Below are 16510 nucleotides of genomic sequence, written 5' to 3'. Positions count from 1 at the left end.
CACCTGCTATCCACTGAGCAAGCCCAGCAGTCCCACTGCCTCTCATCCCCCCTATACTTATTTCCTCACGTCCATAAACTTTGTTTTATTTGCCACCTACCTACACAATTTAAAGCAGCCAATTAATCCATACCTTTGCGCGTCTCAAACTAACTCAAGGTGCACACGCGCCTTCGGAAAACTAGAGCACCCCGTTCCAAGAGAAATAGCCATACACGCCACAAACAGGACCCGGGGGTCAGGGTCGAACTGGGGTCACTGGAAATGTGAGGCAGCAGTATTAACGGCTGCACCGTCACAGAGAGCGTTTTGACTAGGATTAAAGCCCACATCACATGTGGATCAATGGACCATGGCAAGTGATGACATTTACACCATGACAAATATTAGACAGGACTCTTTAGGATCTGAAGTCTGAATGACAAATTATTTTCAATTAAATTATTTCTACAATTCCAGACAGGCATTCGTACTTTTTTTAAAAACATATTTGCAAGGTTTAACATTCCAGTCTCACTACAAAGGATTGTGTACTAAAAATACAGATTGGCATTCCAGTACAGTGCTGAAAGAAAGTTACCACAATAGAGGCATTGCATTTCAGATGTGATGTTAACTGAAGGGCACACTTGTCTTCGCAGAAGAACATTAAATATTATGGCTCAGAGAAGCTGGACAATTATTCTTGATGCATAGCCAATATTTAAACTTCAGCCAACATCAGTAAAACTGATTAGCTGGTTATTATATTTGCTGTTTGTGTGAATACACTGTGTGTAATTGGGTAAAGCAGCATGGTGGTTAATTCACTGCACTAACTTACAGATGTTTCAATTGCTAAGCTCAGACATACGGTAGGTTCAATTCCTTCCTGAGCAACTAAAGCTTTTAAATTCAAGTAATTTGAAAATATAAATGCACATAACATTTGGGAAAAGTAAGTTAGTGTCTCAACATTCACTGGAAAATTACTGGATTCTTATTAAAGGAATTGCTCTATTGGCATCACCAAGTTTGGTTATGTGTTACCACACTCAACATAGTTCCTAATTATCCCTGAAACAGCCTAGCTAGCGACCAATTTTGAAATCTATTGCAGGTGCCAGTCCTGCCAGTATTGCCCCCATTAAGTGAACAAAGCAAATTCGACTGCTGCATTTCCTATTATTTCTTCAGGAATACCTGTAATAATGAACATTGTTTTATCAATGCAAGCCTTTCTTTTGCCATCTAATTTAAAGAATTATTCAATAAAAATTTGATGAAAGCACTTGTTTTGAAATCCAGATACAAGAATCATTTTCCTAAAAGAAAGATCCATTAATGATCAACACTATTGATTTGACTGCCTTCTTCTAAACATAATTAAAGTAAGAACCTTCGAAATAGCCTGAGTAAATGACATAGCCCCTCAGGCTGTTTCCACCATTTGGTAAGATTATGTTTTAATTTCATTATCCTAACTGATCACTATACCTCCAAATATTTCTAAGGCTTTCTGTTTTTATTACACATTTCCAGCATCTGCAATTATTTCAAATTTCAGTAACACACAGCATCGGAGTAAATAGTAGAGATACACAAACAGAGAAAAGACATTTCCTGTATTTTCATAACCTCTAATCTAACTAACTAATGAAGAAAAATAAATCCAAACTCTCAGTGAGTATCCATATCGTAATTTTGAGTAATGTAAGTGCTCTTTTACAGTTCAATATAATGTTTAAAAAGGAATATTTTATTTCAAATAAACAGAAATTTGCTTTAATTATTCAGAAGAGAGTGTGTTTCATGCCAAACCCCTTGACTGGAAGATCACGACTTTGGTAAGCATATGGCAAATCTCTCATGGCCCATTTTTTGACCAGTTCTAACCGCTAATTCCAGGGCTCCAACATGACTACAACTGACAGGCAATGGGACTCAACTTTAAAGGCATATAAAAACCAATATATTTGCGAAAGCTTTCTTGGATATCAAATACACCCTGACCAATACTCTTCCCCTCTAAACCATTTGCAGAAATAATCAATTACAAAAACGGGTGGGACATTTTAGTCTTTCATTCACACTCACCCATAGCCCGACATGGGATATCAACAGTTTTATCTACTTCACCCTGAATCCATCTGTTGGGCTCTTCAGTAAAATATGGTGGTTCTGCAGAAGAAAAATGATGATATTAAATAAATAAACAAAAACTACATCCAAGTATATTTCAAATTTTAAAATTCAGTATATTTATAATATTCCCTAGATATGGTCCCTTGTTATAATCCACAAGTCAAAAATAACTTCAAAGGAGCTCTCTAGGATATGGGGCACTGGGTACCCTTCAACAACTCCAACACTGATCTAACTTAAGACTATATAAGAACTGGTACTCAAAGGAAACCTTCCAAACTCATCCCAAAATACAGGAAAATAATTACTTTTACAATTATCTTTGCTGGTTTCACATCTTTAAAAGATTTTAACTGGACTGGTGCACCAGGAAACAAAATTTTTCATTTGCTTTGGAAGAACCCTGTTTTTAAAGTCTTGGCTTTAGTTCTCATCAGTCAACATTATAAACTCAATGTTATCAATAAAGTGTTAATGCTGTGAATAATTATCCCCCTTTCAACAGCAGAGGATTAAACTCAGAGTTATTACCTATAATGGACACATAGGCATAAGCACGGACAGGTGGAACACTGCTGCTCTGCAAGGTGGCCTCACACTCATACTTTCCAGCGCTGGTTGAGGTTGGATTCAAGATCATCAAACGTCTTCCAAAAACATTGATCCCACTTTTCAGTATCACACCATTTTGTTTCCAGGTAATATTCAGTCTATCCAAAGGCCTGTTGGAAAGGACATTAATTCATACATTAACATTCAATGACCAGTCAATTTTACTAAATTGACGTGAGGAAGTGAGCTGTAAATGAATTAGATCAGACTTGGTTGCCAAGAATAATGGAGAGTTTAATGGCGCTCAACCACAATTTAACATGCATGTTGTCCAGCATCTCGTAGGCAAATAAAGATAGCCTTGAATTGCAAATCACAAGTTAATGGATGATTTGTACTCTTTTCGTACTCTAACAAAATTCAGCTCTCCAGTACACTATGAATTTTACTAAACTGCTGCATTTACAAATTAATCACTAATTAAATAGTGTGGAAAATTAGGACTGGAACTTAATAAGCATCCATTTTATGATTAGATTTATGATCCTATAATGTCCCTAAACCTCTTAAATCCAAAAGAGGAACAACTTAATTGGGTGATTTCAAACTGCACGTAAGCATTTCAAGAGCTGATTTTCTTTCTGAAACTTTGCTTCTGCCTCTTCCTTTTAATAATTTTCCCTCTTTCTTTCTCTTTCACTTCTTGACTTGATCCTTTTCAAGTCACTTCCTTCTCAGTCCTTCCCAGTTCTTTCTCAATGCCCAAATCCCCTGGAGTTGAAGAACACACTTCACTAGTTTATTGCTCATTAAAGTCACAGATGTCTCCTCCAACCTGCACTTCCAGAACCTGACAGAACAACATTACTTTGAACCTAAAACTGAGGAAAAATATCTCAGTAATGGAGTACAAGTACAATCCCAACAAAACTTGGGCAATTCAACCAAAGTAGGTCATTTTCATCCAAAGATTAATGTCTTAAGAGAAAATAAAATTAATATAGAAAATGGATTGAAAGAATCAAGTCTATATTTTATAAGTAGCTAATATTGGTGTTGCTCTGTGAGGCTGTATCCAGCTTATCAGCATAGAACCCATGCAGCATAGTCAAGTACGGAGTCTGTCTCAGCGGCACTCACAAAAATGTTTTGTTAGTTGATGAGGACTCTCCCCAGCTTCAGGAGGGAGAACAACATTCTCACTCTTAAAAATTAAGGACAATAAAACTGACTGAATTAAATAATAGAAAGATCTCTTTGTCTTTCTGGCAGTAGCCATCTTCCTCCTGTTTTTTAATGGGATGGCTAATACGCATTAGGCTTAAACCAGAGATAGAAAACTTGCAGTAGTTAGAGTCTTAGCTAGCAACATCATCTGCTATATGGAAGATCTTCAACCTGAGTTAATTCCCTACCAATGCCAGATCTCAGGACCTTCACAGGGGAATGCAAATATGTCTAACAGAAGTGCTGGTGCATGGGCACAGGATGTGTCCTATTTCTTCCTAACAAGGAATCTCTGTTATACTGTTATTCTGCTATAGGCCTTCAACTATCTCTGTGTTGTTTTTTTGTGTAGTTCAGTCTAGTTTTCGTACAGGTAGTCTCCAAGTTACGAATGTCCGACTTACGGACAACTCGTACTTACAAACTGAGGAAGGAGAACGCCGTCCTCCATTTTAAGTTGTTGCTGTTGACACTGTCTTGAGTGTTTGATTTTGTATTTGGCTTAAATTTTTCTTAGTAAGATTCACCCTGACCCCCCCCCCCCCGTTCCGGTCGGCTGGTAGCGCAGTGAGATCAGAACGGAGTTTCCCGAGTTCAATCCAGTGACAGACCATTCCTGTGCCGGGTTGATGTCGATCCAGTGACTCTCGTACCATCCGTGCTGGGTTGATGTCGAACTCGCAACTCAACCTCGTAAAAAAAAACACTGCCACCTCCAGTTTAAATTCCCACGCGGAATATTGTGGATGATCAAATACCCAAACCCAGCACAGCCCCCACTTGTCCCATTTAGCCTGTCTCAATGCGGTGGTCCTTAGGACCCAGCGGACCTCGGGAGCCACCGTCCGCAGTGTTTCTGTTCCATTGACAGGAAGCGATCGCGATTGAAAATAAAGTGGAAATAATAAAGCGTTTGGAAAGAGGTGAAACGCCATCGGTTGTTGGAAAAACGTTAGGCTACAGTCAATCAACGATCGTAACAATTTTAAAGGATAACGGATAAAGTGAGAATAATGGAGCATGTGAAAGGCTCTGCCCCGATGAAAGCTACAATTATTACTAAGCAACGCAGTGGTTTAATTATTGGAATACATACGTTTCTTAAGTGTTTTATATGCATAGAAAGGTAAAATATATACTATACACTAAGACAAATGTTTGATTAACTGACACTAAATAATACCGGATGTACTTGTTCCGACTTCCGTACAAATCCGACTTAAAGATGGACTCAGGAACGGAACTTGTACGTAACCCGGGGACTGCCTGTACTGTGTCATGTAACACCACGGTCCTGAAAAGCGTTGTCTCATTATTACTATGTACTGTAGCGATGTACTACATACAGAGCTAGAGACAACAACACGCAGTCGGTAAGTTGTTTCGAGACTAGTTTATTCAAACTTCGCGGCGCTGGCATTTAATCCCTAGTGCCCGCCCTCTCCAGGCGGAAATGACATCAGAGGTGCATTACCAAAGTCTCTCCCTGCGCGCTGGCTATTTGTGAGCCGGTTCGCCTGCGCAGAAAGTGGGTCGCCACATAACCACCCCCCAGAACCGGCGATACACCCCCCCAATGTCCACAGTCTGGATAAGCCTCTGTTTGGGAGATCTGCCTCTGCGCCGCGGTGCCTGAACCTCAACCGGCTGCGCCAAGTCCACATGGGCTGGTTTGAGTCGGTCCACCGTGAAAACCTCCTCTCTCCCCCCAATGTCCTGAACGTACGTGGACCCGTTGTTGTTGATCAACTCGAACGGCCCCTCGTACGGCTGCTGTAGTGGTGCCCAGTGTCCACCCCTTCATACAAACACAACCTTACAGTTCTGCAGGTCTTTGGGTACGCAGGTCGGGTTCAGTCTGCGCTGTGAAGTCGATACGGGAGCCAGGTTGCCGAGCCTTTCATGTAGTCTGTCCAGGACTGCTGTGGGTTCTTCCTCTTGCCCCTTTGGGGCTGGTATGAACACTCCTGGGATGGCCAGGGGTGTGCCGTACACAACTCGGCTGACGAGGCGTGCAGATCCTCCTTGGGCGCTGTGCGAATTCCAAGCAGGACCCAGGGAAGCTCGTCCATCCAGTTAGGTCCTTTCAGGCGGGCCATGAGAGCCGACTTCAAGTGACGGTGGAAGCGTTCCACTAGTCCGTTCGACTGTGGGTGGTAGGCAGTAGTGTGGTGTAGCTGCGTTCCCAACAGGCTGGCCACAGCTGACCACAGGCTGGAGGTGAACTGGGCGCCTCTGTCGGAGGTAATGTGGGCCAGTACCCCGAAGTGTGCTACCCAGGTTGCAATCAGTGCTCGGGCGCAGGAATCGGCAGATGTGTCGGTGAGCAGGACCGCCTCTGGCCTCCTCGTGAACCGGTTCACCATAGTTAGGAGGTACCGCGCTCCTCGGGACACTGGTAGGGGGCCCACAATATCCACATGAATGTGGTCGAACCTCCGGTGGGTGGGTTTGAACTGCTGCGGTGGGGCTTTAGTGTGCCGCTGCACCTTGGCTGTTTGGCACTGCGCGCACGTTCTGGCCCATTCACTGACCTGCTTGCGAAGTCCGTGCCACGCGAACCTGCTGGAGCTAACCGGACGGTTGTCCTGATAGATGGGTGCGCCAAACCATGTATGGAGTCAAAAACTCACCTCCTCCAGGCTGCAGGGACGATGGGGCGAGGTTGGCCGGTAGCCATGTCGCACAGGAGGGTCCTCTCACCTGGGCCTATGAGAAAGTCCTGCAGCTGCAAACCTGAGACTGCGGTCCTGTAGCTGGGCATCTCGTCGTCTGCCTGCTGCGCCTCCGCCAGTGTTGCATAGTCCACCCCCAGGGACAGGGCCTGGATAGCTGATCTGGAGAGTGCGTCCGCCACGACGTTGTCCTTTCCCGAGACATGCTGGATGTCCGTCGTGTACTCGGAGATGTAGGACAGATGTCACTGCTGGCGTGCCGACCAGGGATCGGACACCTTCGTGAATGCGAAGGTCAATGGTTTGTGGTCCGTGAACGCGGTGAATGGCCTGCCTTCTAAGAAGTACCTGAAATGCCGGATCGCCAGGTATAGTGCCAACAGCTCCCGGTCGAAAGCACTGTACTTGAGTTCGGATGGTCGTAGGTGCTTGCTGAAGAATGCCAGGGGTTGCCAGCGCCCCTCGATGAGCTGCTCCAGCACCCCACCGACTGCTGTGTCGGATGCGTCCACCGTGAGGGCGGTCGGAACGTCCGTTCTGGGGTGCACCAGCATCGCGGCATCTGCCAAGGCTTCTGTGGCTTTAACGAAAGTGGCCGCGGCCTCCTCGTCCCAAGTAAAGTCCTTGCCTTTACCCGACATCAGGGTGTACAAGGGCACATGATACAGGCTGCTGAGGGGAGGAAACGGTGGTAGAAGTTCACCATACCAATGAACTCCTGCAGGCCTTTGACCATGTTGGGCCGGGCAAAGTGGCGGATCGCGTCTACCTTGGTGGGCAGAGGTGTTGCCCCGTCTTTGGTAATCCTGTGGCCCAGGAAGTCGATGGTATCGAGACCGAACTGACATTTGGCCGGGTTGATCGTGAGGCCGAAATCACACAGGCGGGAGTAGAGCTGGCGGAGGTGGGACAGATGCTCCTGACGACTACTGCTGGCTATAAGGATGTCATCCAAATAGATGAACGCAAAGTCCAGGTCGCGTCGCACCGCATCCATTAGCCACTGGAATGTCTGTGCGGCATTCTTCAGGCCAAACGGTATTCGGAGAAACTCGAACAGGCCGAACGGGGTGATGAGTGCTGTTTTGGGGATGTCTTCAGGGTGCACCGGGATTTGATGGTATCCCTGGATGAGGTCTACTTTGGAAAAGACTCTTGCCCTGTGCAGGTTTGCTGCAAAGTTCTGTATGTGCGGCACGGGGTAGCGGTCTGGAGTTGCAGCCTCGTTCAGTCTGCGATAGTCGCCGCATGGTCTCCAACCCCTGGCTGCTTTGGGCACCATGTGCAGGGGGGAGGCCCATGGGCTGTCGGACCTCCGTACAATCCCCAATTCCTCCATCCTCTTGAACTCCTCCTTCGCCAGGCGGAGCTTTTCCGGGGGAGCCTTCGTGCACGGGCGTGGAGGGGTGGTCCCTGGGTCAGAATGTGGTGCTGTACCCCGTGTCTGGCCATGGCTGCCGTGAACTGCGGTGCCAGAATCGATGGAAAGTCCGCCAGGATTCTGGTCAATTCGTTGTCCGACAGCATGATGGAGTCCAGGTGTGGGGCCGGCAACTTGGCTTCACCCAGGGAGAACGTCTGGAAAGTCTTGGCATGTACCAGTCTTTTCCTTTGCAAGTCGACCAGCAGGCTGTGAGCTTGCAAGAAGTCCGCCTCCAGGAGTGGTTGGGCCACCGCGGCCAGTGTGAAGTCCCACGTGAACCGGCTGTCGCCGAACTGCAGCTGCACTGTGCGGGTGCCGTAGGTCCATATCGTGCTACCGTTTGCGGCCCTCAGGGTGGGTCCTGGCTTCCTGTTGCGGGTGTCGTACCCTGTCGGGGGCAAGACGCTGATCTCCACTCCGGTGTCGACCAAGAAGCGGCGTCCCGACTGTTTGTCCCAGACGTACAAGAGGCTGTCCTGGTGGCCAGCCGCCATAGTCATTAGCGGCAGCTGGCCCTGGCCCTGGCCCTTGCAGGACGGGCGACAACGGCAGGCTTTTGTGCCCCATCGCTGGTGGTAGAAACACCACTGTTCACTGTCCTCCTCACTCCTGCCTCTGTGTTGTGTGCGCCCCCCTGCCGGGCCTGGTCTGGTCTGCTGTTGGGCGCGTGGCCTGGTAATCTGACCGATGGACGCCACGCTCTCCCTCTTGGTTTTCCACAGCACGTCTGCCCAGGCTGCCACCTTCCGGGGGTCGCTGAAATCTGCGTCGGCCAGCAGCAGATGTATGTCCTCGGGCAGTTGCTCTAGGAACGCCTGCTCAAACATGAGGCAGGGCTTGTGTCCGTCAGCCAGGGTCAGCATCTCATTCATCAATGCTGACAGCAGTCTGTCTCCCAAACTGTCCAGGTGAAGCAGGCGGGCATCCTCACGCCGTGAGAGGCCAAGGGTCCCAATGAGCAGCCCTTTGAATGCTTCGTATTTGCCTTCTTCCGGGGGTGACTGTATGAAACCCTCAACCTGGGCGGCCGTCTCCTGGTCAAGGGCGCTCACCACGTGATAGTAACGCGTGGAATCAGAGGATATCTGCCGAATCTGGAACTGGGCTTCTGCTTGGCTAAACCACACGCGTGGTCGCAGCGTCCAAAAAGTCGGCAGTTTTAGCGAAACTGCGTGAACAGATGAAGAGTCGGTCATCTTTGGTCCAAATCCCATTTGGACCATCGGGGTCACCAATGTAGCGATGTACTACATACAGAGCTAGAGACAACGACACGCAGTCGGTAAATCGTTTCGAGACTAGTTTATTCAAACTTCGCAGCGCTGGCATTTAATCCCTAGCGCTCGCCCTCTCCGTGTGGAAATGACATCAGAGGTGCATTACCAAAGTCTCTCCCTGCGCGAGGGCTATTTGTGAGCCGGTTCGCCTGCGCAGAAAGTGGGTCGCCACATTACTGTACCAGCAGTTATGGTCGAAATGACAATAAAAGTGACTTGACTTGACTTGAACACATCACTGGCACTAGCCTATCTGCTGGCAAGCACATTTATACAGAGAGGTGCTGGAAAAAGGCCAGCAGTATCACGAAGGATCTCACCTACCCTGCTCATGGACTGTTTGACCCACTCCATTTAGGGAGGAGGCTACATACCTCCATAGCAGGGCCATCAGAATCAAAAATAGCTACTTTCCCACAAGTAGTAAGGCTACTCAACACTCCACCTACAAACCTTCCCTCCCCCACTACCATCATTACTTTATCATTTCCTGTCAGAGTCATCTTATGTAAGACACTCATGTGCCTAGCTTTCTAATGCAGTTATATTTAATGCAGTTTTATTATTGTGCTCTTTATCTTAATTTTTTGTGCTGCATCAGATCCAGAGTGGCAATTATTTTGTTCCCTTTTACACTTGTGTACTGGAAATGACATTAAACAATCCTGAAAGGCACCTACTTGTTAAAGCACCACTCAGAGAGTGCATCTCAGTGTTCCACGCTACCAGGCAAAGTTTCATTCTACAAGTGGATGTCCCAATTTCTGTCTCACCTTTGGGTACTGGTATGAGGCTGGCAATATTACAGGAGGACCTATGTTTTAATTATAACCACAAGAAATTACTAAGGAATGCGCATCATAATTCAACTAAGCTAACCTTGGCATTTGCTAGATAGCTTGCTGGATATGAGAAATCACATTATGGGATTTTGTATTTGCAATCATTTGTTATCACTTATTTGAACAGCAGTTAGACAATAAGAGCACTGTACCAACCGACTGGCTGCAGTTCCCGAGTTTAATATATCATCTAATCATTTGCATTCTTCAGCTTAATGCAGTATTCAGTCTACAGAGATCTCTTGTGTAATGATCCATTAATACTTGGCTTCAAACTAGCATTATCATTCCAGATATCATAGAGACTTATGATAGAAATAATGAAAGGACATCCAAGACAGCCTTGATGGAAGTACTGCAGATACAGTATCTGAGAATTCAAGAACTCTTTTAGAAGATAAAATGCGCATGCAGTAATTATATTCAAAAATTATGTTTCATATTGTGCAATGGTTTCAAGGCTTGAATGAGCAAATGTAGTGAAAGTATAATTTATAATTACGAGGGCAAATGTAGCAATTTACTTGATTAAATCACTTATTTTCACAATAGTCAGAATCACTTGTGCTCCATCAGTCAACTCGGAATATCAGAATGTTAAAACAAAACAGACCTTTCATTGCAATTTAGAACATGTGATATGAATTACATAGTTCAATGATAACCATTATTTACTGCCACCAACAATAATGTTAGGATTACCACATATATCTCGAAAACAATAAATGACAAGGAAGAAGATAGAAAATGTTACACCATAATGCACAGTTAAACGTCACTCTAGAACATCATTACTGAAGTACTGCAAAATGTGTTATGAACTAACTAGAAATATGTCAGAAATTGACTCGGTTCAGTGCACCAGCATGCATTATGAAACCAACAGAGTTTCACCACCAAATTCTTGAACAGAGCAGAACTTTATTGTCTTTTAAGTATGAAAATAACATTACAGACATGAACTGAGTACATATTTAAGCAGATTACTTGTACACATTGCCTTTCTAAACTTTGTGAAAGTCTTTAACTCCATCAAGCAGGAAAGATTGTGTACCATCCTCCTCACGTGACCACCCACAGAAATTCATCTCCATCATGATGGCATACAAGAATCCCACAATGGGTCCAAAGGAGAGCCAATCTTAACAAAGATCAGTGTCAAAAAGGCTGCATGATTGCCTCAACATGTTTTTCTAACTTTCTTATTGCACCTCAACTCCAAGAAAGCTCCTATGAGAGTTCAGCTGATCATCAGAGCTAACGGAAAGCTTTTCAGCCCATGATCATTACTCCAGAAACAAAGTCACTTCAGTCACAGAAGCCTTACTATAGTATGTAAATGACATTTTTTTGCACACAGCAAGGTTGAACTCCAAGCCATTATTGACCTGTGCAATTAAGTATTCAAAGGGCTAGGTCTTGTACTCAGCATCCCCAAGAACAAAGCTTCTCCAAACCTGGTGCACTGATGATAAAAGTTTGCAGTGAGACCCTTGAAAACGTGGACCGACCATTTCTCATACTCCAAGAGTTACCTCAAGCGAGGGTAGATATCAATGAGGAAATTTTATTACCACCATCAAGGTGCCAGTGTGCTGTTTGGACAAATGAAAGTCAGGTCCGCAGACTCAACACAAAAATACTGGGCAGTATTCCTGCCTTCTTCTATGTGTTTGAGAGCTGGACAGTCTACCATAGGCACCTCAAAGCTCCAGAATCTCCTGAAGGAAAAAGCAAAGTAATACCACTGTCCTTTCCCAGCCTAACATCCCCATCATCGAGTTCTACTTGACTCCACTGGGCAGGTCACATTCTTAAATTCCCAAGACCAGAATTCCGTTCTGAGCTCTATTACATAAAATGATTATTAGGCAGACAGATGAAGAGACTCAATGCCACCTTGAAAAACTACAAAAGTCCAAATGTCCCTTCAGAATCCCTGGCACATGACCATTCAGAGGGTGATGTACAGTACTGTGCAAAAGTCTGAGGCACATACTGTATATATGGCTACGGTGCCCAAGACCTTGGCACAGTACTATATTTGTCAACCTGGAGCGGACAGCAAGTTTGTAAATCATCACTCACATGTCATGAAATTTGTTTTTCTTTTTCGCAGCAGCAGTACAGATCAATACAAAAAATTACTGCAGGACTGTGCAAAAATCTTAGGCACACTAGTGTATATAATATATATACACATACATATACACTTCAGACTTTTGCACAGTAATGTAACATTTAGGGTGGTGCTGAAAACCTCAAGTCCATACCCTGATGGCAGAGTCGTCATATGTTGGCTGTCCATAATAAAGGCCTGGTAATGCATTGAGGGGAAAAACATTATCCATATTGATTAAGATGCACACACCATTTGAAGATAATGAGACATGCATAAATGGCCAAAAGTGGACGCCATCTCACAAATTGCCCACTGCCCACTCTATCAGCCCCCTCCTTCGCATCTGGGGAATATCAAGTGATTCCCACCTTAGCCACCTGAGAACCTATAGGACCAGGACACGTCAATCTTAATCCTAAGGGACTGTCTGATAAAGAGAACCAGAATGCAATTAGATTTGAGTCAGTAATCAGGGATTGTAGTCAATGTAAATGCACACTATACTTTTCTTTGTAGTTGCAAGTTATTGCACTTGCAGCATTTAATTTATTGTTTCTTTCTGATTTATATTTAAAAAAACATATTCCAGAAATCTTGGCCTTGAGTGGTGCGTTCTATGAGTTCAGTCTCTGAGCCGTCAGACAAATGAGAGGAACAATTTCTGCACGTCACCAAGATTCATTGGCGCCCGAACAGATAATGCCAAAAATGATGGAAGAGTTGATTACAAGGAAATGACAGGTACTGGCCTCTCTGCGAGGCTCTGGATCCTCATTCACAGGGGTGAGCTCCTGTGGTAGGCCGGACAGTGGACACCAGGATTCACATGTTGACCAGCAATAATGAATGTCATTTGGTTGTTAACGCATCAAAGGTTAAAAACATTAACTGTACCAAGATGCTCATGGAGGAAATAATATACCAATGTCTCAAGGAATGAGAAGAGAAGGGTGTGAGAAACGGCTTGAGGAGAAGTATGAGAGAAATATGGTTTAACATAGAACCAAAGCAATAATTAGAATCAGTGTGAGGTGTGGGAAGAGACAGAACAGGCCCGTGACTACCCAAAAGCCACATATCCTTAAAAGCAATTTTCAGGATAGTGAGAAAGGAGATCAATTCAAAGATTAATATATAGCCCTTCAACTTTCTCCGACTTGCTGCAGTTTTCCCCCAGTGTTGAATATATGAATTTCGTACCCACCCCAACTAATCTGGCATCATCTGCAAGTATAAATTGTGAATAATAGTCTCACATGTGGGGGGACGTCACGTGATGACGTAGGATCGAGACACTGGAACCCAGCTCTCCCGTAAAAAATCAATAAATTAATGTTTAAGTGAAGAAAAGTTAGTCAATACTTTCTAAAAGTTACTTATAAACTACTCCAGATTGTTTCAAGTTATGCCTCACAAACAGAAGATGAAGAAAACTACTACCGTGAAGACAACGCAAGTTGGAACAGAATCAAGGCCCACTTCTGCCAAAGAACCGCGGGCTCAGGTACATTTCACCTCCGGCAATACAGAACAGGAAACTGCGGCAACATCGACCATTTCTAAAGAAAAAGACCAACGAGAACTGCGCAAACGTGAAGGAAGGAGCATGCGCAAACGAGAGCAACCAGAACTACAAATCCCAGTTACGACTGAAACCGAAAGTGAAAGTGAATCTGAGGGAGAGTCAGATTCTCTGGAAAAATCAGATGAAGATAGAGGTAAAAGTTTTTCTGGAAATATAGAAAAGACTTTGATGCAAATAATGCGTAAATTAGGCGCATTAAAAGTAATCAAAAGAAAAATGACAAATATGGAGATTATGTTTGATAAAATGACAAAAAGACAGGAAAAAATGGAAAAGAGAATTATAGATTTGGAAACTACAACGGAAGACATGGTTGAAAGAATGAATAAAATGGAAAATGATATTACTGCCTGGACATCAGGAAGAAAACAACTTATGGAAAAAATTGATAAGCTTGAAAATTTTGGTAGACGAAACAATATTAAAATTGTTGGACTTAAAGAAGATATAGAAGGAGAAGATCCAATAAATTTTTTTCAAAAATGGATCCCTGAAAAATTGGAAATGGAAGGAGAAACTCTAATTGAGATTGAAAGGGCTCATAGAGCCTTAAGGTCAAGACCTCAAGCTGATCAAAATCCACGATCAATTTTGATAAAATGCTTAAGATACTAAGATAAAGAAAAGATCCTGAAGGCGGCTGCCCAATGTGCCAAAAAGAGAAATGGGCCATTGATGATAGCAGGGAAGGCAGTTCTTTTTTTATCCTGATATAAGTTATAACCTTTTGAAGAGAAAAAAGGAATTTAACCCAGCGAAAAAAGTCTTATGGGAAAAGGGTTATAAATTTATAATGCGTCACCCAGCAACACTGATAATTTTTTTGGAGGAGGGAAAAAGAAGATTTTTTACTGATTATTGAGAAGTGGAGGAGTTCGCACAAAAACTTTCATTTATTTGCTAATTACACATAGAGACTTCCAAGCGTAATGGATTAAAGATGAAGATAGAGACAGTGAATGGAAGTGAAGGACATTTAATGATGATACAGGGGAGAAAAGTAAAATTTCAGAAATACTAATTGAGAATAATATTTTTTTTCTTCTTATATATATACTTTTTTATGTTGCGGGGGGGCTGGGGAGCTTTGGATCGGTTACTGCGGGATTCACGTGTCTAATCATGGTGATCGCCATGACCCGTACAACAGAGGGGGGTAATGTTGTGTTCTTTTTTTTCCACAACATTAGTGGGGGGGGGGGTATTTTGTTTTTTTCTTTATACTCTATTTTTCTTCTATCTTTCTGCCTGGATGATCGGTGGGGACACACATAGCAACATGGAGAATTTTAAAAAGATTTCCCAAGATACCACGAAAGTTGAAAGATTAGGTATTATTATAGATTGGAGTAACATAATTAAAAATAATTACTAATTTACTGAATTTTTAAAGTTTTAATGTTAATGGGCTTAATTGACCGGTAAAAAGAAAAAGAATTTTAACATACATTAAAAAAATGAAAACAGATATAGCTTTTTTACAAGAAACACATTTAACAGACATAGAACATCAGAAATTAAAAAGAGACTGGGTTGGAAATGTTATTGCAGCTTCATTTAATTCAAAGGCGAGAGGAGTTGCAATTTTGGTTAATAAAAATCTACCAATTAAAATACAAAATGTATTAATTGATTCGGCGGGGAGATATGTAATTATACATTGTCAAATTTTTTCAGAACTATGGACTCTTATGAATATTTATGCACCAAATGAAAATGATGTAAAATTTATACAAGAGGTCTTTTTGAATTTGGCTAACGCACATGACAAAATATTAATAGGTGGAGATTTTAACTTTTGTCTAGATCCAGTTTTAGATAGATCAACAAAGGTTGTCACAAAATCAAAAGTTGTAAAATTAACTCTATCATTGATGAAAGACTTAAATTTGATTGATATATGGAGAAGGATTAATCCAAAAGAAAGAGATTATTCATTTTATTCAAATAGACATAAAACATATTCAAGGATAGATTTTTTTCCTATTATCAACGAATATTCAAGATAGAGTGAAAAATATGGAATATAAAGCGAGAATATTGTCAGATCATTCTCCTTTGATAATGACAATGATAATGATAGATAAAGAGGAATCAATTTATAGATGGAGATTTAATTCAATATTACTAAAATGTCAAGATTTTTGTGATTTTATGAAAAAGCAGATTCAGTTCTTTTTAGATACAAATTCACATTCAGTTAATGATAAATTTAAATTGTGGGAAGCAATGAAGGCATATTTGAGAGGTCAGATAATAAGTTATACTTCTAAAATTAAGAAGGAATATATTATAGAAATAGATCAATTAGAAAAAGAGATTACAAAATTAGAAAAAGAATCTCAAAGAAATATGACAGAAGAAAAACGAAGACAACTTATTAATAAGAAGTTACAATATAATACACTCCAGACATATCGAACAGAAAAAGCAATTATGAGAACTAAACAGAGATATTATGAACTAGGTGAAAGATCACATAAGGTCCTTGCATGGCAGTTAAAAACAGACTAGACTTCTAAAACAAAAAATGCAATTTGAATAAGAGTAAATAAAATTACTTATAAACCTTTAGAAATTAATGAAACTTTTAAGAATTTTTATTCTGAGTTGTATAAATCAGAATCACAAAATGATAATGTCAAGATAGAAAGGTTTTTATCACAAATAACTCTTCCAAAAT

At 42.5% G+C, this 16510-nt stretch overlaps 1 protein-coding gene across 2 annotated transcripts in view; it reads right to left on the bottom strand.

Annotated features, from left to right (window-relative positions):
* The window catches only part of sdk1a (sidekick cell adhesion molecule 1a), a 769571-nt gene that overhangs the window by 275091 nt on the left and 477970 nt on the right, over positions 1–16510 (bottom strand). For both annotated transcript variants that reach the window (XM_073060649.1, XM_073060650.1), the window contains exons 7-8: positions 2656–2846; positions 2077–2160 (exon numbers count right to left, since the gene is read on the bottom strand). In XM_073060649.1, the coding sequence (XP_072916750.1) occupies positions 2077–2160; positions 2656–2846 (275 nt within the window). The remainder of the gene's footprint in view (positions 1–2076; positions 2161–2655; positions 2847–16510) is intronic.

Source organism: Hemitrygon akajei, chromosome 11 (assembly GCF_048418815.1).
Source record: "Hemitrygon akajei chromosome 11, sHemAka1.3, whole genome shotgun sequence".
In the NCBI taxonomy this organism is placed as follows: domain Eukaryota; kingdom Metazoa; phylum Chordata; class Chondrichthyes; order Myliobatiformes; family Dasyatidae; genus Hemitrygon; species Hemitrygon akajei.
The sequence above is the reverse complement of the archived record's forward strand: the minus strand, read 5'-3'. Positions and strand labels throughout refer to the sequence as shown.